The sequence below is a fragment of the Megalobrama amblycephala genome, linkage group LG4 (assembly GCF_018812025.1).
Source record: "Megalobrama amblycephala isolate DHTTF-2021 linkage group LG4, ASM1881202v1, whole genome shotgun sequence".
NCBI lineage: Eukaryota > Metazoa > Chordata > Actinopteri > Cypriniformes > Xenocyprididae > Megalobrama > Megalobrama amblycephala.
Window position 1 is genome coordinate 12,047,165 of NC_063047.1, and position 23,499 is coordinate 12,070,663.

General features: G+C 43.2%; 1 protein-coding gene across 4 annotated transcripts in view; it reads left to right on the forward strand.

The window, feature by feature from the left end:
* Positions 1-23,499, forward strand: part of trpm3 (transient receptor potential cation channel, subfamily M, member 3) — a 193,307-nt gene that overhangs the window by 1,964 nt on the left and 167,844 nt on the right. For 3 of the 4 annotated variants that reach the window (XM_048187558.1, XM_048187563.1, XM_048187561.1), the window contains exon 2: positions 17,339-17,401. In XM_048187558.1, coding sequence (XP_048043515.1) covers positions 17,339-17,401 — 63 coding nt within the window. Of the gene's footprint in view, positions 1-4,720; positions 6,376-17,338; positions 17,402-23,499 lie in introns of those variants that run through there. The other variant, XM_048187562.1, reaches the window with a different exon arrangement.

The window sequence follows — 23,499 nt, forward strand, 5'->3', positions numbered from 1 at the left end:
GTTGCAATACGCCTAATTTTATAGTATTCATTCATTTGAGCAATGCTGTAATCAGGGGTTGTGTTGGTCTTCTTATTTAAAGGTAGGGTAGGAAGCAAACTTGGAAAGCATAAAATCCCACCCTCCCTTCAGAGCGCTCTCCAAATTGCCACACCTCCTCCAAAAGTCATGAACATGAACAGAAGAGTCTGCAAAACGTCACGAGAGAGAACCTCATGTCTCAAAGCACATTACATTACATTATAAAGCTCATTAAGTCAAGACACTTCATCCCTCTCAATGTCTATGATGGTTACGGCCCTGCATTCAAGTGGCTATTGGCAGTGATTAAGTGGGCTGTTAGATTACGATCCATATGCATAAATGTACTGTGAACGTCTGAATTGTGCAGAATGAACCAGACTTCACTCCAGAGCAAAAAATAAAATAAATATATAAATAAAATGTTAAGCCACAAATGGCAAAATATTTACTGGTCTTTAATGGCCTAAGCCCAACCATTTTAATCATAAGAACTGCACAAATACTGTAGATACAGTAAGCATGGAATACCCTTCCCCAACTTTCAGACAGCTTTTTACAGGAAGAAGAGTTAGTGTTGTTCCACCCAATGTTAATTGCTTCAAACAATTCATTAGTAGTTTGTCTCTCAGTTGTTTGCATTTAAAGGGATAGTTCACCCAAAAATGAAAATTTGATGTTTATCTGCTTACCCCCAGCGCATCCAAGATGTAGGTGACTTTGTTTCTTCAGTAGAACACAAATGATTGATTGTGAATGTGAACACAATCAATAAGAGTTGAAAAAACTTGCATAGACAAATCCAAATTAAACCCTGCGGCTCGTGACGACACATTGATGTCCTAAGACACGAAACGATCGATTTGTGCGAGAAACCGAACAGTATTTATATCATTTTTTACCTCTAATACACCACTATGTCCAAATGCGTTCAGCACTCGGTTAGTGAGGTCTGATCATGCTCTGACAACGGCAGTGATGTCTAGCACTCATTGAAGTATAAGCGTGAGATTTTGATGAAACAGATTTGGTAAACGCCCCAGTATATATTTGAGTTTGCGCTCTGGAGAAAGTCAAATGTTTCTATTTACTATGTGTTTTGCAGTGGTGAGCAATGTGGCCAATCACAGACATGTTTGTTAATCTCTTGAATGCAATGGCCAGTCAGAGGTGTTTGAGTTAGAATCTTCTAACCAGTTAAAACGCTAGAATTTTTTTCTGAGTTCTGCATTAGCAATGATGTCAATAAAAGATTCATTGTGCCGTTTACACAACATTGATTTTAATGGAACATTGTGAGATCGCGAACAGAGCAGCCGTTAGAGTGTGCATGGATCTGCACTTCACATTCTAACGGGAAAAAGTAGACCATCCGGGTATCTTTGTAATACTCATTTCAACATGCTACGATTTGGGATGTACTAATTCTAATTTCAAATACTATTTAGGATGGATAGTATGCGAATTGGGACGCAGCATATGATATAGCAAAGCCTTGTTTGCTGAAATCATGTGATGTGGCGAGTTTAAAACAAGCTCTTAATCAATTCATTTGTAAATTTTTGATGCTTTATGAAGCAGTGTTTCAAAAGTGCCCATTACTGGAGAAATTTGTATAATCAGTGAAAAATACAGGGAATAAGGGAATACAGTGACATAATTAGTCCAAATATATAATTAATAGGTATTATAAATCTAATTTATAATGATTTTTCTCTCCACTTGTGTTAGACTAAGCACATTTTCATTTGAATTGTCAAATTTGGTCTCAGTTAAGCATTCAGTTCAAATTTCACTTCAGTTGAAATTTTCGAAAATTGAACTTAGACTTTTAACTTAGAACTTTTTATTTTCAGGATTTTGCCCAGCTGTTCTGTATGGTGTATATGTTTGCACCAGACTGTGTGCATCATACATTGTGTTGCAACAGACTAAGATATTCCTGCACAGTTCAGGCATGGGGTTGTTAATAATTAAATGACTCAGAAAGTGACATAGGGGTATGCTACTATGGCAACATCCTCCCCCCATGGCGGTGGCACTTAGTGGGGTAGTGTAAATGTCGACTCCGTCTAATGAAAAGCCAGGAACTCACCACGCCTTAAAAACTGTCCAAATGAGGTGCGTGGACCAAAAACTTCAATTAGGGAAACACTTCAAAAAAGCCTGCACACTCCAACAATGAAAGGGAACCACCAACTGCAAGATAAAACCATTGCTTTAATGAAAAATTGGCAAACGTTTTGGTCATATGTGACCTTTCTCAGTGTCTAGTTAACAATGCTCAGTGCAGGAGCCATCTTAATATGAGTCACATGATTACATGGATCACATGGCCAACCAAACTAGGGTATACTAATGAACCAGAAAACATATTCAAGGAGCCTCCTCTAACTTAAGAGACTGTTTCGTTAATTCTGACACTTTTATCAAGGAGAACAAACACATGACTTTGGATAATTCTACTGGCTTTTTTCCATCTAAGATTTGATCAGCTTGTGAAAACACCAAAACAAAAATATACAAAATTGGAGACACCATTACCTTTTTATTGACTTATGTCTCATTTCATGAATTATGTATGTTTTTCAAATATGTTGTCTGGATTTTAGCATACCCTAGTTTGGTTGGCCATGTGATCCATGTAATCATGTGACTCATATTAAGATGGCACCTGCACTGAGCATTAGGTGTGTTCGAGCTCATGCAGCGCCGCACAGACCGATTGGCGGCTGACTTGAAGCAGTGCATGCCGGTAAGAAATTTTGTCCGACTTGAGACAGCGCCGACACCATGTGTGACTGTGACGTATAGCTTCAAAGTACCGCGAGAGTGATTCGAGATCAGCCACCTGAGGCAGCCAGCGCAGTTTCTAAAGAGGAGCTGCACGAGCTCTGATGACGACACAGCTGTTTCACGATTGGCCGGATTCACCACACGACAAAGATCACGTGTGTTTCGTGTTTATTGTCACACCTTCAGTTCCAGTAATGCTCAAAAATCTGTGTTTTTATAACAGTTAAAGCTCTTTTCATGTAGTCGCGATGTTATATTGTGTCATGTTTATCAAAATAAAACTGATAAAAAACGTAGACCCCACTACATTGGCATTTAAATAATATATGCTTATGTTGAACTTTATTCTTGTAAAAACAGATGCTGTAAGCAGTACATAAAGTATTGAATGAAAATGTCTCTGAAACATCAGGGTATTAGTCAAATATTGCATTTATTTCACTTCAGCTGTGATAAAGTATGCAAACGCAGTGCGAGCGTCGCTACGGGAAGCAGAAAGTGTCCGACTTCATGTCTCCGTTTTCAGCTCCTCCCCGCCTGCACACGGCTACTCTCGACGATCGGTTGCATCCAGCCGCAGCTGATGTCGAACACACCTAATGTTAACTAGACATTTAGGAAGGTCACATGTTACTGAAACGTTTGTCACTTTTTAATTAAAGAAGTTTTATCTTGCAATTGGTGGTTCCCCTCCCTTGTGTGGGCTTTTTTGAAGTGTCATTGGGGTTTATGTACACCGAACTGCTCCTTTCTAGAGGTTCCTTCACTTTTGTTAGGTTAGTCTGCTGGTTTTATTCAGTAGGCAAGAAATAGGTCAGCAAGGCTTTTGAGTGTGAGTTCAGTGATCTTGCTAAATGATGTTGAGTTTTCTGATCCCTCTTCTGATATGTGGCCCACAGCTTATCGAACCCTCAAATGAAGCGAGACAGTAAAGTGATTTCTCTAGGCACTCAGCACCTTTTCCCGCCATACAATGCATGTCCAAAACTGCTCAAAGGAGTGTTATAATCTTCCTTTCCTTCCTAGGTTGGAATGTTCAAAACGTTTCATTCTTAGAACTGATATCTTGGTGTATTATATGGCATTTCTTGAGTAAATGCCATATAATATTGCCATATTGGTTGTATGTGCATATTTAGGATAATTTTAGTTTAAAAATATATTTAGTATTCATGATGTGATTTTAAAAAACTATCAAGCTGTATTGGTTTTACTTATCAACTGTGCAGTCATGCGATGTATGCAGTGGACCTCTGTGCAGCGGTGTCTTGTTGCTGTGGAGCTTTTTAGAATTATTTGAATCGCTGATGGTCCGTTTAGATCTGATGGGCTCAAACATATGGGACCTCTTCTCTGTATCATCATAACCCCAGATGTGCTAAAGATTTTAGATGGATATAAACAGCCACACTCATAGTGCTGATTGGGTTTCAGGTACTTAAATGAGGATATGAAACCATCCCATGGGGGACCGATCACAACTCCCCTTTTATCTCTGTCACTCACTCTCTCTCTGGCACCATTGCTAATTGACTCATTACATTATGGTTATTATAGAGCATGCCCATGGCTGGTTGCACTCTTTACTCATAATAACCTCTTAGAAATGGCCCAGCCTTTTTGATGGACTGTATTTGAGAGAATAAAAGCACAAAAGAGATTTCAGCTTGACCCTGGGCCATTTTAAAAGGCTTATTTCACTGCTGTATAATACTTCAACAATATTGTAACTTTCTTAAACACTTCCAGTAGAAGTTTTAGAATTGTAACCTAGTTTTTAAAGGAGTAGTTCACCCAAAAATGAAACTTCTGGCATTATATAATCACCCACTTGTTGCTACAAACACGTTGTTTTCAAAACAATTGATTTTTAGTGAATAATGATATAAATTTATCCTGATCATCACACAAAGCTGTTATATGATTCCCCAAGTTTTGATACATAGTGCACAAATGGAAAGTCAAATGGATTACTTTTATGTGGGTTTGTTGTTGCTTTTTGTCTTATTTGGAGCTTGACAGGCCATGGTCTTTGCTTTTATTGTATGAAAAAAGCAGCATTAAAATTCAGCAAAACATTTACTTTAGTGTTCTATGAAAGAAAGTAAGTCATACAACATGGAATGACATGATGGTGAGTAAAGGATTTTTATTTTTGGGTGAACACTCCCTGTAACGTCTTGATAAGAGTTATGCTTTTTTAAAGCATTTTTCCATAAGCAACTTGCTTTTAATCACTATGTAAATCCGTACATGACTGCACATTTGATCATCGTTGAGTGGGGGTTCTATCAATATTCATGCCAGTCTTCCCATTTCAAACGAAAGACTTTTTTTCCTCTCACTTACATGAGATCCCTTTGATGGAGCAGCATGGAAGCGAATGTGTTTTGTTCATCCGGCTCCTTCTACCCATGACAACCTCAGAGACAAGCCAAATCAAACCAGACCACCTCAATCCAAACAGCAGACAAACCATGAAAATGAGAAAGATTAGAGAGAGAGAGAGAGAGAGAGAGAGGCATTACTACGATAGACTTGAAAGCTACTCAGCTTTTATTTCTAGTACTTTAAACTGGAAATATATTAGAGGAAGGAAGGCTGAAAAGATGAAGAGCAGAACTGTCAGTGAAATCGGTAGATTCGTGGCCCCCTGATCTGTGCAGTGGAGTCCACAGTCTCCTGCCATTTCTTGCACTCACCATTTCTATCGGTGGGGTGCTCGTCATTAATTCATTACGTTGAGCACACTAAATTAGTCCTCGTTAGCCACCGACTGTTTGCTTTATTTTATTTGACATCATTAGCCCTTCAATAAGAGAGCATTTATAGCCCCCTCACCTAGCAACCTGCATCTGTGAGCAAGCAGGCAGGGACTGCTACCCCAGCCCCCCTCACTTACCCTTGGCCCACACGGCTTCCCAGACCCCCCGACCACCCTCTGGTCCCCACACCTCCCGTGTCTCGTTGGGAGAGTCAAACAGATGTCTGTGGCCCAGGTGCCTCCCCTGATGACGTGTGTCATGCGTTGGTGACAGGGCAACGACAGGCATACACTCTCTCCTTCCTGCGCTCTCTCTCTCTCTCTGTAGACACTTATAAGTTCGGACACTTTTTTTTCCAATGAGCCATCTATTACTGATCAGTTTTTGAAGCTTAACTTGCAATGGATGCTGAAGGACTTTGCAAGCACCATTGAAGTAGACATAAAGTTGTGTTGGGGTTCTGACGCTCGGACACAAGAATAACATATGGGAGATCTAGGCTCACGGATGCCTGTTTCTGCTGGATGCCATGAACGCAGGGAACAGACCCAAGGGAGAGCCATTGCTGTCAAATGAGTCATGAGGTCAACAAGGGCTTTGTCTCTGAGAGACTTTATCACCTGTGCATTTTGAACCAAAGCTACATTTTTGTTCAGAACTTTTATTAGGGCCCTTTTGGCTTTTTTGTGGCCTCACCGCCTACTTGAGACTCTGAACATTAAATCTTCTCGGGGTAACAAGAGAGACCTCCTTGAGGAAAAAAAAAAGAACCAGGAGAGGAATCATCAAACTGGTAAGAGATATTCACTGTTGTCTTTTAAAACAAACATAATTTTTTATGGCATATTTTGTGCTGCTGTTAACCTCTATCACCAGATAGAGAAGAGTGGAGAATTTTGTTCTTCACCAGTTTCTGATTAGTGTTTTTACAGTTTGGTCTGGAAAGATGGCTACTTCTGTTGAACTTCAAGCTGATTAATAATGAGGCCAATTGGTCACCGTGGTATGCATTTGACTAGTGATATGGTAAATAAATGATAGCTGTTACTCATTCACCATCTGTTGGAAACTGCAGTGAGCACAGAGCAAGAAGGCTTTCTACCATATGCTCTCAAAAGAGAAATCACTCATGCTTCTCTTTTGTATAACTTGCTTTCACAGATTTTTTCCTAAGGCAGACGATTGCATGTATATACATACAAATTATTATGTCAATGCTTTGGAATTTTTTAATTTTTCACAACTGGATTGTCAAACATTTGGCCTGTCACTGTGCCTCACTTTCCTTATTAGTTTGATAATTTACTTTCATGCCATAATGTTTTATATAAGTTACGATTGATAAATAGGAAATTAAAAAAAAAAAACACTTACTTTTTAAGGCAAACTGTGACATTTGAGAGCATTGGATTTCTTGCATTTACATTATTTTGCTTATTCTGATCTGGAATAGAATCATTATTAAGACAAATATTAATAAAGAAAGCTGTATTAAGAATGCATAGCAAGCTATAGCAAAACTAGATGTTTAATTGCCATTGATTCTGAACCTATTAGAATGAATGCCTCAATCTGAAATGCCTGATTTTTATACAAATATTTTGTTGCTGATACCAGGATTATGCAAACAACCCCGCATACATTCACACACACACATGCACACACCTACCGACTTTGTTGTTGTGGAGCGTGAATTATTGATGGCTCCAGACTGCTAAAAAATGCATCCACAACCTTTTTATCATTCAACAATCAAGAACCAATTAGTAGAGCAATCTGAAGTCTTCTTTAATCTTGACCGAGAGAATGAACCATGTGTAATGAAGCTTGAAAAATAGACACTATGCTATGATAATCAGTTTTAGCAGGGAACAAGTCTCTGCATACATTACTAAAATTCTGCCAAGTGTTCTGTTTCAACGTAATTCCTTTCTGCTGTTTGTTATGGAGCCTGACAGATAATAAATTCGCACACTCAAAAGAATGCACAGGCTAGATACAAGAAACAGGAGAACATAAGAATTGATTACACTATCACAGGTGTAGTCTCGTGTAGCAAGACTTTTGAGTTATTCTGGCTGAGAACTGCTCTCCATGCCAAGAAAAAATCATAGTTTTGGAAGTGGTTATACCTAAAATGAATTATATCACAATAATTGAGTGCAACAGTTCTGATTGTAAATTATTATTTTATAGGGGAGACATTATTTTAACCTATTTTTTTTAGCTTCACAATTGAGCAAATCTTTAAAATATTTTGTGATTATGCTTGATAACTCAAGGGGCCCTATAATACACCCGGCGCAATGCAACGCAAGGCGCAGTGCAAGTGTGTTTGCTAGTTTGCGTCCGGCGCCGTTCGCGTTTTCCCGTTTAGCGCCACGTCCTTAAATTAGTAAATGCATTTGCGCCAGTTAGTGCGCCCATGGGCGTGCTGGTCTAAAAAAGAGGTGTGTTCAGGCGCATTGCCGGCGCATTGCTATTTTAAGGAGCTGAAAATAGACTGCGCCATAGACCAACTCAAACCTGGTCTAAAGTCTAAAGTCAATGGCGCAATATTTTTTTGTTAGAGCGCGTTGGTAGAAACTGCACCTCTGGGCGCGTCCACAGTGCGCGTTGACTTTGCTTAATACACACAGGGATGCGCAGCACACAAACATGCCAAATATTAAAAACAAAAGGATTACAGTGTAAAAGAATATTATTGTGTAGGCTACATAAATATAAAAATGTCATGATGAATAGTCATTGCGTGTATTAGAATTAGGCTACTTATTTTCAATTCAGCCTATTACTACTTATAATGATGAACGAAACTGGCTAATTAATTGAACAATCGTGCCAATACACACACATATATATTAACTGACTTTAACTTCGCGCACGAGCAGATCGGTTTCTTCACTTGAAAAGCGTTCAGCTTTTCCGCCAACAAATTCCGCCATGTAAATAGCAATCCGCGATGGCGCGAGCGCATCTCGCTCTTAAAGGGAATGGGAGATGACGCTCTGATTGGTTTATTGAACGTTACGCCCATTACTCATTAAGAGAATAGGGACAACCCATTTCAAAAACTGACCATTTTTCCGTCGTTAAAATAACAAAAGTGGATTTGGACATGCCCTGAGTGCACCTGCGCCGTGCGCTTTACACTTTGCATTTAGATCGTTAAAATAGGGCCCAAGTAGTCTGCAGGAGTTGTATTTTTCTAACTTTTTTTAAAACAATGTTTTAACAGTGCAATTTCTTTTAAACAACTAAACTACTTATGAAATTACTTAGGAAATATCTTTCACACTTAAAAATAAAGGTTCCTAAAGGGAATTTTCACAGCAAAGCTATAGAAAAACCCTTTTGGTTCTGGAACAGTTCTTAAAAGAACCATTATTTTATTATTAATCTTAACCTTTATCTGTGTGATAATCTGAAGAACATTTTTCAAATAAAAAGAAAGTTTTCCATTGGAGAAGTTTAATAGTTGTTAATGGTTCTTCATTGAACCACAGATGCTGATAAAGAACCTTTATTTTTAAGAGTAAGGACAACATTTTTAAATATTTTTAAATATTTTACAGTGTCCTTGTTTCACATGCTACATGTAGTTACTGTAGTACTAACTATAAATTATGCATAATTACATGCAACTAAACCTAAATCAAACTCTGGTCCTAATCTTAAACCTATAGTAAGTACATGCAGTTAAATATTACTCAATTCTTAAATGCATCTACACTAAAAAGGACACCTTAAAATAAAGTGTAATCCAAAAATACTTTGTTTATATCAGAATATAAAACTAATAAATAATTTAGTTATAATTTGATTACACCATTCAGGGCTTTCCCTGATAAAATAGGAAACATTGTTACAATTTAAAATAACTTTCACAATATTACGGTTCCCTTTCAGTCGGTCACGTTCGACGTACGTCAGTAGTGACCGACGAATTGGGATATCGCTAGAGAGCCCCTATCAGCTTCGAGAAGACTAAAACAAGCCAATGAACATTGGCGTGCGATATTTGCATAACGCACCCCTCCCCATCCGGGGCATATAAAAGGGGGAGGAGATGCAATCGCACTCTGTCTTTCGCTTCGGAGCCAAGCTTTGGTGTCCTACGGCTGAGAAGATCTTCAAAAAAGAAGAAAAACAGCACTCTTACCGTGTTTGGCGCTACGACACTGCAGCGAGTCCACGAGCTTCCGGGTCCGGGCAGCAACATCGGCTGTGAGACAGCGTTCCGCTGTAATCCCAACATTGTTTGGTCTGCGATTTGGCCGGGTCCTGTGTGTGTGTGTTTTACACACTTCGTGACACTCCCTGTGTGTCTCATTCACAAAGAGCTGTGAGTTCCCCCTCTATTAGACTTTACAGACGAACCCTGCATCTGGGGAGATGGCATTTCGTCTGTGCGCTACTGGATGTGGTCGTTCCCTGGTCCCTGCTGATGGGCACAATCGCTGTATCACGTGCTTGGGCGTTCAGCACGCTGAGGCCGCGTTTGTAGATGGTTCATGTTCTCATTGTGGGAACATGACTATCGCGGTGCTGAGGTCGAGACTTTCGTTCCTTGGTTCTCAGGGAGCGGGGGTCCCCTCCCCTATGCCCCGTGCGGCCGTTTTCTCTGGCTTCGGTCGGAGTGACGGTTCGTCGGCGTGTAGGCAGGGTGACTTGAGGGTCACGGTTAGGGCTTCCCCGCCGAGCGTTGCTCCGCGGGCCCCTGCCGCCTCTACAGCACCGCAGCCAGTGGTGTTACCGCCGTGTCATGCTGGGCCCTCTTCGGAGCGTCCAGTATTGTCCTTCGGTGCACCTGCGGAGGACCAGATGTCGATCACGGTATCGGAAGGCGAGCATGAGTCCTCGGGAGAGGATGACTCGGCTGAGCCCCCGTCTCATGGCGTGGCGGCTGTGGCCGAGTCGGATCCTGAGTTGATGGCTGTGCTTTCCCGGGCAGCCGAGAGCGTCGGGCTCGCGTGGAACCCTCCACCCTGTCCCGGCCCCTCTCGGCTTGACGATTGGTACCTCGGGGCGGGCCGCGCTGGTCCTCAGCGTCCCGCCCCGATGCCTTTCTTCCCGGAGGTGCACGACGAGGTGACCAGGTCTTGGCGGACGCCGTATAGTGTTCGTTCGAGACCAGGCCCCTCGTCCGCCTTCACCACCCTGGATGGCGGTGAGGCTAAAGGCTATACGGGGATCCCTCCAGTCGAACGGTCTGTAGCGATGCAGTTGTGCCCTACGGCCGCCGGCTGGCGTGGTGACCCACGCCTTCCGTCCCGGGCCTGTAAGTTTTCTTCCTCTCTGACGGAGAAGGCTTATAGAGCTTGTGGGCAGGCCGCCTCCGCCCTGCATGCCATGGCCCTTTTGCAGGTATACCAGGCAAAAGCGTTATCGGAGATGCCGCAGGGTGGTCTTGACCAACATCTGTTGGGGGAGTTGCGCGCTGCCACCGATCTCGCCCTCCGGGCGACTAAAGTGACAGCACGCTCCGTTGGTCAAGCGATGGCTACTATGGTAGTCCAGCAGCGCCATCTATGGCTAAACCTGGCTGACATGAGGGAAGCCGATAAATATCGGTTCCTGGACTCCCCCGTGTCCCAGGCTGGCCTATTCGGCGACGCGGTGGAGAGCTTCGCCCAACAGTTCTCCGCTGCCCAGAAGCAGGCTGAGGCAATTAAACACGTCTTGCCCCGCCGGCCCGCTGCTGCCTCCACCCCGCCGGCGGCGCAACCTCAGCCTGCTCGTCGCCGAGGGCGCCCACCCGCGTCGTCCTCCACCCCTGCTAAGTTGGCCAAGCAGCAGCCTCCACCAGCCAAACAGCAGGGAGCCGGCGCCGGCCGGGGCGCCCAGCCCGCTCAAGCCAAGCCAGGTGGCAAGAGGTCGAGGAAGTCGCGATCCTGAAGCGGGCGACCTGGAGGAGGAAGTTGCAGCTCTTCGGGGGGGATTCCATCTGCCCCTCCACTCCCGGGGGAGGGCCGGGAGAAACTTGTTGTGTCTGTCCCGCCGCTGGCTCTCCGGAGTCCAGCGGTACCCACCTTTTCACAGAAAGAGCTGTTTCCCTTCCATCCTCCAGGTCACAAGAGGGCGCGGTTGTCAGGACCCGGGGCTCTGCCTCGGTGTCCGCAGCCCCCTCTCATTTCGCCAGTGGGGGGCGCCCCGATGGTGCAGGCCGTACCACGTGTACTGTCTCCCATCGGTGCTGTCACCCCGCAGAATCTGACTCCACTTCGGGCCGCTGCGCTGTCCGAGTCGAGTCCCAGTATTCTGCCTCGCTGCCCCACTTCCGGTGCACCTGTGGTGCCCTTGGTCCCGCTCGTTCGGTGTCTGGAAGCCTGGTTAGCGCTTCCCAGCCCGTCCCGCTGGCTCATCCGCACTATCAGGCTCGGCTATGCGATTCAGTTCGCCCGGCGTCCCCCGGTGTTCAGAGGTGTCCACTACACTCAGGTGTCACTGGACAGTGCTCCTGTTCTTCGGGCGGAGATTGCTGTCCTCCTGGCGAAGGGTGCAATCGAGCCGGTCCCTCCAGCCGATATGAAGTCAGGGTTTTACAGTCCCTACTTCATTGTACCGAAGAAAGGAGGTGGGTTACGGCCAATCTTGGATCTGCGAGTCCTGAATCGGTCCCTTCACAGGCTGCCGTTCAAGATGTTGACGCAGAAACGCATTTTTCAATGCATCCGTCCCCAAGATTGGTTCGCAGCAATAGACCTGAAGGACGCTTACTTTCATGTCTCGATTCTGCCTCGTCACAGACCCTTCCTACGGTTTGCGTTCGAGGGTCGGGCATATCAGTACAAAGTCCTGCCCTTCGGGCTGGCCCTGTCTCCCCGCGTCTTTACGAAGGTTGCGGAGGCGGCCATTGTTCCCCTCAAGGAACAAGGCGTTCGTATTCTCAACTATCTCGACGACTGGCTTATTCTAGCCAGTTCGCGGGAGCAGTTGTGCGAACACAGGGATCTGGTGTTGGCTCACCTCAGCCGGTTGGGTCTTCGGGTCAACTGGGACAAGAGCAAACTCTCCCCCGGGCAGAGGATCTCTTATCTCGGTATGGAACTGGACTCGGTCGCCCTGACTGCGCAACTCACAGAGGAGCGCGTCCAGTCGGTGTTGAACTGCCTGAGTGCGCTCAAGTGCAGGACAGCGGCCCCACTGAAAATGTTTCAGAGGCTCCTGGGGCATATGGCATCCGCAGCCGCAGTCACGCCGCTCGGATTGCTTCATATGAGGCCGCTCCAACACTGGCTCCACGGCCGGGTCCCGAGATGGGCGTGGCAACGCGGCACGTTCCGTGTTTCTGTGACACTGAGCTGCCGCCGTGCCCTCACTCGATGGTCAGACCCCTCGTTCCTGCGGGCAGGAGTTCCCCTCGAACAGGTGTCCAGGCATGCTGTGGTTCACACAGACGCCTCGACCTCAGGGTGGGGCGCCACGTACAACGGGCATGCAGCCTCAGGTCTTTGGACGGGGCCTCAGCTGCATTGGCATATCAATTGCCTCGAGTTGCTGGCAGTTCGTCTTGCGCTGGGCCGCTTCAAGGAGCTGTTGTCAGGCAAGCACGTTCTAGTCCGCTCAGACAACATCGCGACCGTAGCGTACATCAATCATCAAGGTGGTCTACGCTCCCGCCGCATGTCGCAACTCGCCCGCCATCTCTTGTTATGGGGTCAGAAGCATCTGAGGTCGCTTCGTGCCATTCATGTCCCGGGTGTGCTCAACCGTGCAGCCGACGAGCTCTCACGGCAGCCTCCACTTGCGGGCGAATGGAGACTCCATCCCCAGGTGGTCCAGCTGATTTGGCATTACTTCGGCGAGGCTCAGATAGATCTGTTTGCCTCCCAGGAGAATGCTCAGTGCCAGTGGTTCTATTCCCTGACCGCAGGTACCCTCGGCACGGATGCACTGGCACACAGTTGGCCCCGGGGTCTTCGCAAGTATGCGTTTCCCCCAGTGAGCCTTCTTACTCAACTCTTGTGCAAGCTCAGGGAGGATGGGGAGCAGGTCTTGCTGGTGGCCCCTTATTGGCCCACCCGGACTTGGTTTTCGGACCTGATGCTCCTCACGACAGCCCCTCCCTGGCCCATTCCTCTGAGGAAGGATCTTCTGACTCAGAGAGGGGGCACCCTGTGGCACCCGCGTCCCGACCTGTGGAACCTCCACGTGTGGTCCCTGGACGGGATGCGGAGGTTCTAAGTGATCTCCCGCAAGCGGTTGTAGACACTATCACTTCCGCAAGAGCTCCTTCCACTAGGAGTCTCTATGCGTTGAAGTGGAACCTGTTCGTTGACTGGTGCTCTTCTCACCGAGAAGACCCCCGATCATGCTCGGTCAGATCCGTGCTTTCCTTCCTGCAGGAGGGTCTGGAGCGAAGGCTGTCTCCCTCCACCCTCAAAGTGTATGTTGCCGCCATTGCCGCACATCACGATGCAGTTGATGGGAAGTCCTTGGGGAAGCACGATCTGGTCGTCAGGTTCCTGAGGGGAGCGAGGAGACTGAATCCGCCTCGTCCCCCCTCCATACCCTCTTGGGATCTCTCCTTAGTTCTTTCATCCCTTCGGCGTCATCCCTTCGAGCCCTTGCAATCAGTCGAGTTAAAAGTACTGTCCCTTAAGACCGTCCTCCTGGTTGCATTGGCCTCACTCAAGAGGGTAGGGGACCTGCATGCATTTTCGGTCGACGAATCGTGCCTGGAATTCGGGCCTGGTGATTCTCACGTTATCTTGAGACCCCGGCCTGGATATGTGCCCAAGGTTCCTACCACTCCCTTCAGAGATCAGGTAGTGAACCTGCAAGCGCTGCCTTCGGAGGAGGCAGACCCAGCCCTGGCTTTGCTCTGTCCAGTCCGCGCTCTGCGCGTTTACGTGGATAGAACTCGAAGCTTCAGGACCTCAGAGCAGCTCTTTGTCTGTTACGGAGGCCAGCAGAAAGGGAAGGCTGTCTCCAAGCAGAGGATGGCCCACTGGATTGTGGATGCCATCGCCCTGGCTTATGATTCCCAGGGCGTGCCTTGCCCGTTCGGGTTGAGAGCCCACTCCACCAGAGGAGTGGCCTCTTCCTGGGCGTTGGCTCAGGGCGCCTCGCTGACAGATATCTGTAGAGCTGCGGGCTGGGCGACACCAAACACGTTTGCTAGGTTTTATAGCTTACGTGTGGAACCGGTTTCTTCCCGTGTACTCGCTTCCACGAGCCGGTAGACGCGTTGAACCTGTTCTATGTGTCGGCTTGCAATGCCATTCCCGCCCTCTGGGCTGGATACGTGCATCTTTGACTCCAGTCGTGTTCCCCGATCGGTGAACCCTGTCGAGTTCCTCCGCCTCCCCTTTCGGCTCGGACATTGCGGAGTGTCTGATGCCAGACCAACATCCATCTTCGATGTTGTCTGTTGGTTGGGTTCCATATGTTGCAATCCCTCTAGGTGAGTGACTCCATATGTGTATTGTCCACGGTTACTCCCTACGGTGAGCCCGTGTCTTCCCCTTAGCAGAGTTTCTGCTGTCACCTGCCAGATGAGTCTCCCCCTACTCAGGTGGAGCCATCCCAGGGACTCATATGCGTTCTGCCCTTCGGGCCAGGCCATATGTTCCACGTAAATTCCTTCCCCACTGGGTGGGTAGTGGCTCCGCAGCGCCCCCCTACGGGTTCGCTTCCCCAGTGTAGTCTAGTTTACTTAGTGGGTATATCGGAACAGCAGTAGACTTCCCGGCGTAAGCTCGCCCCCTTCACCGTCCCAATTGGTGCGACGGGCGGCTGAGCTTGCGCTGGGCACTGGAAGGGGTTCGTAACTGTGGCGTTTTATTTGGGATCCCAATTCGTCGGTCACTACTGACGTACGTCGAACGTGACCGACTGAAAGGGAACGTCTCGGTTACGTATGTAACCCTCGTTCCCTGAAGGAGGGAACGGAGACGTACGTCCCGTCGCCACAGTTTCTGTACCCTCGCTGTTGTGCGGACACCAGTTGTCTCCTCAGCGAAAAACAGAGTGCGATTGCATCTCCTCCCCCTTTTATATGCCCCGGATGGGGAGGGGTGCGTTATGCAAATATCGCACGCCAATGTTCATTGGCTTGTTTTAGTCTTCTCGAAGCTGATAGGGGCTCTCTAGCGATATCCCAATTCGTCGGTCACTACTGACGTACGTCTCCGTTCCCTCCTTCAGGGAACGAGGGTTACATACGTAACCGAGACGTTTTTAACTGCATTTAAGTGGTATGTACACAGTGTTACACCTTTGTCTTTTTGAAAAAATACTTCAAGGTTTTCTGGTTTCACAGACAGGGCTTAGATTGTTCAGTTATAATCTTATAGTTCAATTAGGACATTTAAGTAGCTTTTATAAACACGCCTTAAGAAAAAACATTACTGATGTGCATCTTGAGACAAAACAATGTCAATGACAATTTATTCATTGCAAGTTGCTTTCAGTTAAAACAGCTCAAACATGCATTTTAGTCTTGGACTAGAGCCTTGCCTGTGAAACCAGGGGCAGCATTTTTTAATGTTTTGATTAATCTCAGAGCTGGTTGGTTTGGCTCATGTCTTAGAACTTATTAAAGAAGATTTTTCTTAAATCCTAATGAAAAAAATTACCTGAAAAATATATCTGGAACCAACACTTATCTTGCTACTCAAGGTCTCAAACAAAATTCTGAGTATTTTTATATTTCAAGTTTTTGATATAATTAATCTGTTAAATTAAGCAATAAGTTGTGCTTGCTTATTGTATTTTTTGTATAACAATTACCTTGTAAAAGTGACTTGGTTTTTCTAATGGACATTAAATGTAGGAGGACATTTAACGGAGTAGGACATTAGGAAGACATTAATGTCTAATGGACATGAATTCTTTTTTTACAGAATAGGATACAATCAGCCAGATTAAACCTCATCAGATTGAGATGCTTTTTAGGTTTCTGTGCTGTATGCTAAAGATGTTCTGAGAGCAAACTGTGGGTGGTCCGTGGGAGTGCTAGTTTGAGGCTGAAATCGTCTTTCACCCACTAATTGTAATACGGAACTATCATTAAATCGATCACACACACTCTATTCACATATTTCTTATAGGTTTTCACTGTACCATGTGATGCAGATTTTTTTCTTCTCTTTTTTCATATTTTACCTGAGCAGATTCATCAGTTTCTTTAAAATGACAGCCTATTGCTGCCTCAAAGAAATTGCCACTGTGATTTAATCAGATAAGTAGTTCCCATCTTCTAGTTAACTCAAGATACTCCAGTGATTTCTGTCATTATAATTTAGTTATTAAACTTTTCATTTGAGCAAATTAAATGAAATTTAAATATCTTACCATTATAAATATATCTTTTTCCATTTATGTGTCTCTCCAATGGCATTGCAGGCTTACATATACACACATGCTGACAGATACGGATGGTAACAGGTTTTTATTGCTCTGTAGTCGCAAAACAGTCATTATTTCCTCTCGCGATTAATAATACAGACTAACCTTCACACGCTCAGCCCTGCCTTGTATGATGTTATTTATCTGCTCAGTTGCAGGATTAATTCTGTCTTTCTTAGGCTTCATTTTTTTGTAAGATTTATGGATTTGTCTGAAACCAATATAGTGATTATACTCCAGGTAGACATCCTTTGGAGTCATGAATTACTCTAAATAAAAAGAAGTTAAAAAGTTTTCCTATACCCTACATTAACATTTTAAATAAATTATAAATAAATAACATTATAAATCATTATTTATTAAATAGAAAGTGAATGCTCTATCTTTTCCTCATTGAACAGGACACCATGACAAGAAAAGTCCAAGCGAGGAGAGTTTTGCAACCTCTCTGCACAGAAATGAAGGTAAGAGCTACAGTTACAGCTTCAAGACTACAGAATGATATCTACCGATACAGTTTGATATTCTTAATGAAAAAAATCTCTCCCAACTAATGTGGTAAAGAAAACTATTCAAGGAACCCTCTCATTTGGTACAATACTATAATATTCAAGGTTAAAATTAACACCAGAGCCCAAACTATTATATTCAACAGCTATTTATTTTCTAAGATAATATTTACACTCAAATAAAAACTGAAATGTTTGAATACAGCTCAGTTGCACATACGGTAGTTTCATAAACACTTGTCTTCATAGCAAATTTATTCAAACATACACATATAATTAACAGTAAATAAGCCTCTCCTCTCCTCTCTAGTTTTTTTTATTACTAACAAACTGTAAACATTGGATAACTTTCCTGAGGTAAATGCAATGTTAAGTGACATACTGTTCACAAGCTGTTTTATTGATGTCTTTCCAATTGAGAGATTACACGAGACACGATACATTTCAGGAAGATTTACACAGTATCTTTTAACATACCTTTTGATGTTCATGCATGTTTTTTATGCTGTTACTTGTATTAAAGTGCAAGAAAAGACTCCTGCTTGAACTGAGGCATGATCTGTCACGCCACAAATACGAGCTTCAAAATGGCATTTATTGTTTGAATTTGAAAGCTGAGACTTTGTTTCTTATCAGAAGTAACAACGCACAAAGCTCCCTTCGATTATTGAATGAGAAGGTGCGCTACAAATAATGTTTGGTCTTGGAAAAAACTGCTAACCTGGCAACCCTGGCTTGAACTATGGGTGATTCATAGGGTCAAACATAGCCTGCTTTAAAAACACTATTTTTTAACTGTTAAAGCATTATTGTCGCATAAAGGTGTGTGTGTGTGTGTGTGTGTGTGTGTGTGTGTGTATATATATATATATATATATATATATATATATATATATATATATATATATGTATATATTTACCTTTATTTTCCCTGTATTCTGGTTTGTGTGAATGTTGGACATACTTGATACTGAAAACTCGTAAAAACAGTGTAAACTGATTTAATCGGTTACAAAATTGCTGGTCTGAGCACTTGGTAGGGGGCATAATGGATAAAATGACCTAAGTGAATAATGGGAGATGATTGGCCCCTGTGAGTCGGATGTCGGCAGATTGAGAAAAATTTGGTCTAATCAAACAGTCTTTGTAATACCAAATAGCAATTTTGATGAGCCCTGCTGAATTTTGTTCTTAGGAAGAAAAGTAAAGCTGTGAAGGAAAAGTGGTCCCAGAGAATTATATACAAATCTTACACTGAATGACAATAAACGTTGTTATTATTACTTATCTTTTGTTTTTGAATTAGTCATACATGGTCAAAGCTAAAGCTTAAGCCGCGCGGGGTCACACTAGACTTTGAATGTGCGAAATTTCTTCGGATGCTTTAACGGTCGAGATATGACGTCACGGTCCACAGCGTCTTTTTTATAAACATGAATTCAACACATAACTTAAAGTAATACATTCAAAATGTAAAAATATAGAACCTACTCGACTTTACTGCAAATATATTCTTTTAATTCAGCCAAGAGGTCATGCCGTGACAAATCGATCTTCTACTGGCCGCACGTCTTCACGTGATGTGAATTCGCAGGTCAGAGTTCACCAAACTTGAACTTTGGAACGCAGCGAAATGCGGAATTTTCCGGTCTGATGCATTCGCATGCGTTTGAATGGAAGTCAATGGAACGAAAAAATTACATTAGCTTTCTGTTTTTTCTTTTTTTTAATTGTTCCTAGAACCACTTTTGTTTCTTATTTAAAAAAGAAACTAGAGATGTTTTTTGCTGCTGACCAACAGCAAACTGTTCTTTTAGTCAGAAAATATGTTGGTCTTATTTGTTTTCTCAGATCTAACAAGCAGCTTTTTTAATAAAATACCACGCTTACTTCCAAGGGTGATGACTCAGTGTGCTGTGGGCTTTACATAAGGTTACATGCTGAGATTTTTCTTTCAGGTCCTTAGAGTCTTCTCGCTTAAACTTTTAATTAAACTCATTGGAAAGCCTTTAGAAACATGTTACTTTCTTATTCCTAATCAGATGAAGGCCATTGGGGTATCCATGAGCCTGAACCAGAACCTTCAGCTCTAAATTGAATCTTAAGTGTCTCGTTTAACAAAACCCATCCAAAATAATTTTCTTGTTTGAATCCCAGTTATGTACATACGTACATTTTTAATATTTTTAATTTGTACTTTGAAATGTCATAATTGCATCTCAGAGAAAAAGTTCTATAATTGTTGCTTCAGTATATGGGGCATATTCCTTTGTAGTTTTTAAGTGTTGATGTAAACTGGAATGCTAATGAACCACCAGCTATGCTGGACTGGTGTTTTCTTGCTGTAGCCATGACAACTTTGAGTTTGTGGGTCTTACGCATGGTTTATCACAACATTCAATATTTCAGAGGTGTAAATATTGTCAATGGTTTGTCAGGTCTTTTACACAAATCTTCAGTTATTAATATATGTCACTATGTAGTAATAGTACAATCCTACTCTGATTTTGTGTGTTTGCATTGGTAGGCCTAGATCTAATTTACAATATTTAAATTTCCACATTCATTGCTTTGATTTGTATTTTTACCAGCCCAGCAAGAGGAAGTTCAGTCTTCATTTTATCTATGTAAAGTAGGTCTGTTTCCCTTGGTTGTAGAACACATGACAGTGCAGAGATGTTTTCATTAGGGGAAAAACTCCAGCCTCTGACTCTTTACTACCAAAAATTACAGTCCATTCCCCCAATAAGTGGTACATAATATCTGGGGGTCACCTCTTTGGTGAAAGGTGAATCATCTTTCATGTTAACTGTAACAAAAGTTCTTAGGTTTTGAAATCACAAAGTAGTAAGTGTTTTGTACCGGTGAGTGCGTGGGGCTCTGCTGATGTGAAGCCCGCATTCTTGTGTCGATTAAAACCAGTGAGAGACCACAGGGGAGAAAGAGAGGGGGAACCTGTAGAAACCTTCTGTTCTGAATAACTCTTTAATCTCCACAAACGCTGTACGGTGAGAGCGGGCGACACGTGAGCTGTGAACTTTGGCAGTGAAGCAGACGAGAGGGGGAGATATAACAAGTGGAGAGGGAGGGAGGAAGGGAGGGAGAGTGTGTGAATGAGGGTGGAGAGAGAGTGTGAGGATGAGAGCTCAGTTCCAGAGTGACTCGCTTTGCCTTTGCCTTTGCCTGCTCAGTTTGAAGACATCAGAAGACTGAAAACAGGAGAGGAACCTTGCAGGCGGGGCTGTGCCGGCTACATTTTTTTTTTCCGTCTCTCTCCTTCTGTGTTATTCTATCTATGGATGAAGCCTCCTACATTAACTGAAGCAGCGGGACCACATGCAACAGGGTGTAGAAGCCAAACTCCATCCACTTCTTTTGCTTCTCTGTTCAAGAAAAGAACAGGAAAGAAATGCCCTGACACTTGGATAGAGTTTTAAAGGAAGACGAATCATCACAGTGTAGGGCTCCTTGTTTCCGTGGCTTTCGTTCCAGAGTCGTCAAGGAAACCTTCAGAGTTATGACTAAAAGAAAGTGGGAGGGCAGGAGAGAAGGCTTCAAGGTCAGCTCCACGAGGGAGGAGGCGCAGGGGCCTGGACGCCCCTCCACCAGAGGGCGCTTCTCAGAGTCTTGGAAGAGACTGAGCTCCAGACAGGGGTCTACCAAGAGGTCAGGACTGGCCTCACAGCAAGCACTGGTAAGAAGCGGAACAGCTTCTGTTTGTGCTCCGTCTTCCCCGGTTTGTTGAATTTGGAGCAAGGAGGGTGGGTGCAGGGGAGGGACCGCTGATGGAGGGGAGGAAGAGTAGAGAACGAGGGCATGGGATCACACAGAGATGGACAGAGGGGTGCAGGAAAGAGTCTGGCTTAAGCAGGTGGGAATCTAAAGCTCCCCTTCTGCCTCGGAGGATGTCAGTGGAAAGTTTCAGTGTAACACGTTGTGACCACTAAAAGCTTTTTTATGATGATGATGCTTTCAAACACACAGAACATAAGCGTGAAGTGAGACTAGATGGGTGGAGAGAGAGAAAGTTGTTGCTCAGATATATACCATAATCAAGTGTTCTCCCAGGACCATGTGCCATTTGGGAAGTGTTGTTGTTGTTGTCTGATATGAAATGCTTTGTTACACCAGGCCATTCTCCATGTACTACATGTGCTAAGTGGGGGGAAATCACATTTTTGTGCACATCTCTGCAGTCAAAGATTTCAGGCATGCTTCAGCTCCAGCAAGAAAACTCCAGCCCCCTGATGTTTGATCTCATTTTATCTGATTTGGAGTCAATAACTCAGTGGGTCAGTTGTTGCTAAGCACAAGAGTGTGCCCTAAAGCACACTCTAAACCATCTGTCACACACAGAAGATTCGTTTGCCACGTTTTTGCAAACTCCAGTTGCACAGCTAGAGTGATAGATACTGTATTTTCCGAAATATAAGTCACTGTATTTTGTGTGTGTGTACCTATATTTTTGGGGATAAATTTATACCCAGAACTGTGCTAAATTTGACAAAACCTCGTTTTGGGGACTTCCTTATTTGTAAAAACTGTATAAAATTAAAAAAAGTTTTTTTTAATGTAAAAATGCAGAAAGTTTTCTGTTAGGGAATTTTAGTATATTTATAAATAGCTGTACATAAAAACAGTCAAAGTCTATGAAATATGCCCATTTAGATAGCTAAGTAAACGTGTGTGAGTGTGTTTTAGTGTTTTTGGATTTATAGTCCAAAGTGACTTCCAATCTTCCAGTACAACATTATTTATGTCGGACGATCAAACAAACTGCAGGTTTCAACAATAAGGATTTAATTGTGGCCCAGCTGACAAGACAGTCTTGTCTTGTCAAGACCTTTTTGAGCTACTTCTCCACGGCCACAAAGTTTTAAATTCATTGATCTTGTACATCCATTTTTGTGCCTCGCAAATATAAACGTTTGGTTTTCTGTGATATTGGCATTCTGCATTGTTGTTGCTAATTCTGCTTATTTGTCATCAAGATAATGTTATCTAATTAGCTAGATGAGGTTTTTGTCGAAATTGCATGAATTACTAGTGATAGTTTTGAAAGCATAAGTATGAATGTGTTGAAAAGTACAAATCAATCAGTAATGTTTTACATTCATTTTCCAGCAAAAGTGTGTTAATGAATTTATGGAGCGTGTGTACATTTTTTTTTTTTGTAAAGTTAACTTAACATTTCTACCAAATATAAAAGAATATCGCTAAAATCAATCTAGCAATTATAAAAATATATGCTATTAATCAGTCTTTTGTGGTAGTATGAACTACTGGCACAACTGCAGTACACACCGAAACATGTATGCTTAGACACAAACAGATGAAAACTGCAGTCATAGAGATGGAAGTCATTAACTAGGTACTTAGTCTTGAGTGTAGCCGCAATTAGGCTGTTGAATTGTAGCAGAGTAGCATTTTTAAGTAGCCTATAAACAGTATTTTATGCAAACTGAAAATATTCTGAATTTTCCACAATTATTTTAATATGCAGTAGTTTAGATGCCACTTTAACACACAACTTTCCATTCAGTGCTGTTCTGAATGTAAAAAAAAAAAAAATGCAATTTATATATGGATGTAAAAAATAATTAAAATACAGTACCTGGGAAATTTACTTAACATGATAAAAAATCTCTGAAGCATTGATGCATGTCTGAAATAAGGACTAGTTTAAGGACTGAAGAAGCTGGTATTAGAGTATATCAAACCCCTTTAAAGTGAAATCAGAGGCACAATCATTTAGCAAGTTTACTCTCATCCACGGTGTATTTAAATGTAAGATGTGTATTACAAATCCATACAGTAAGTGTTTACTTGGCGCTTTATGCCTGAGCTCTGTTGTTAAATACTACATTAGTATTAACAGTATTATCTTTAGGTGGGAGGGTGTGAGATTATTTGTGGTCATGTTGCTATAGAAACGACTCCACTTTGTGTATCTTATGGATTGTCTTTTGAATCACACCTTTATCAAATTTAAGACGCATGTAGTCTTTTAAAACTGTAAATATACACTGGCTCTAGACTTTGAGATGCAAGAT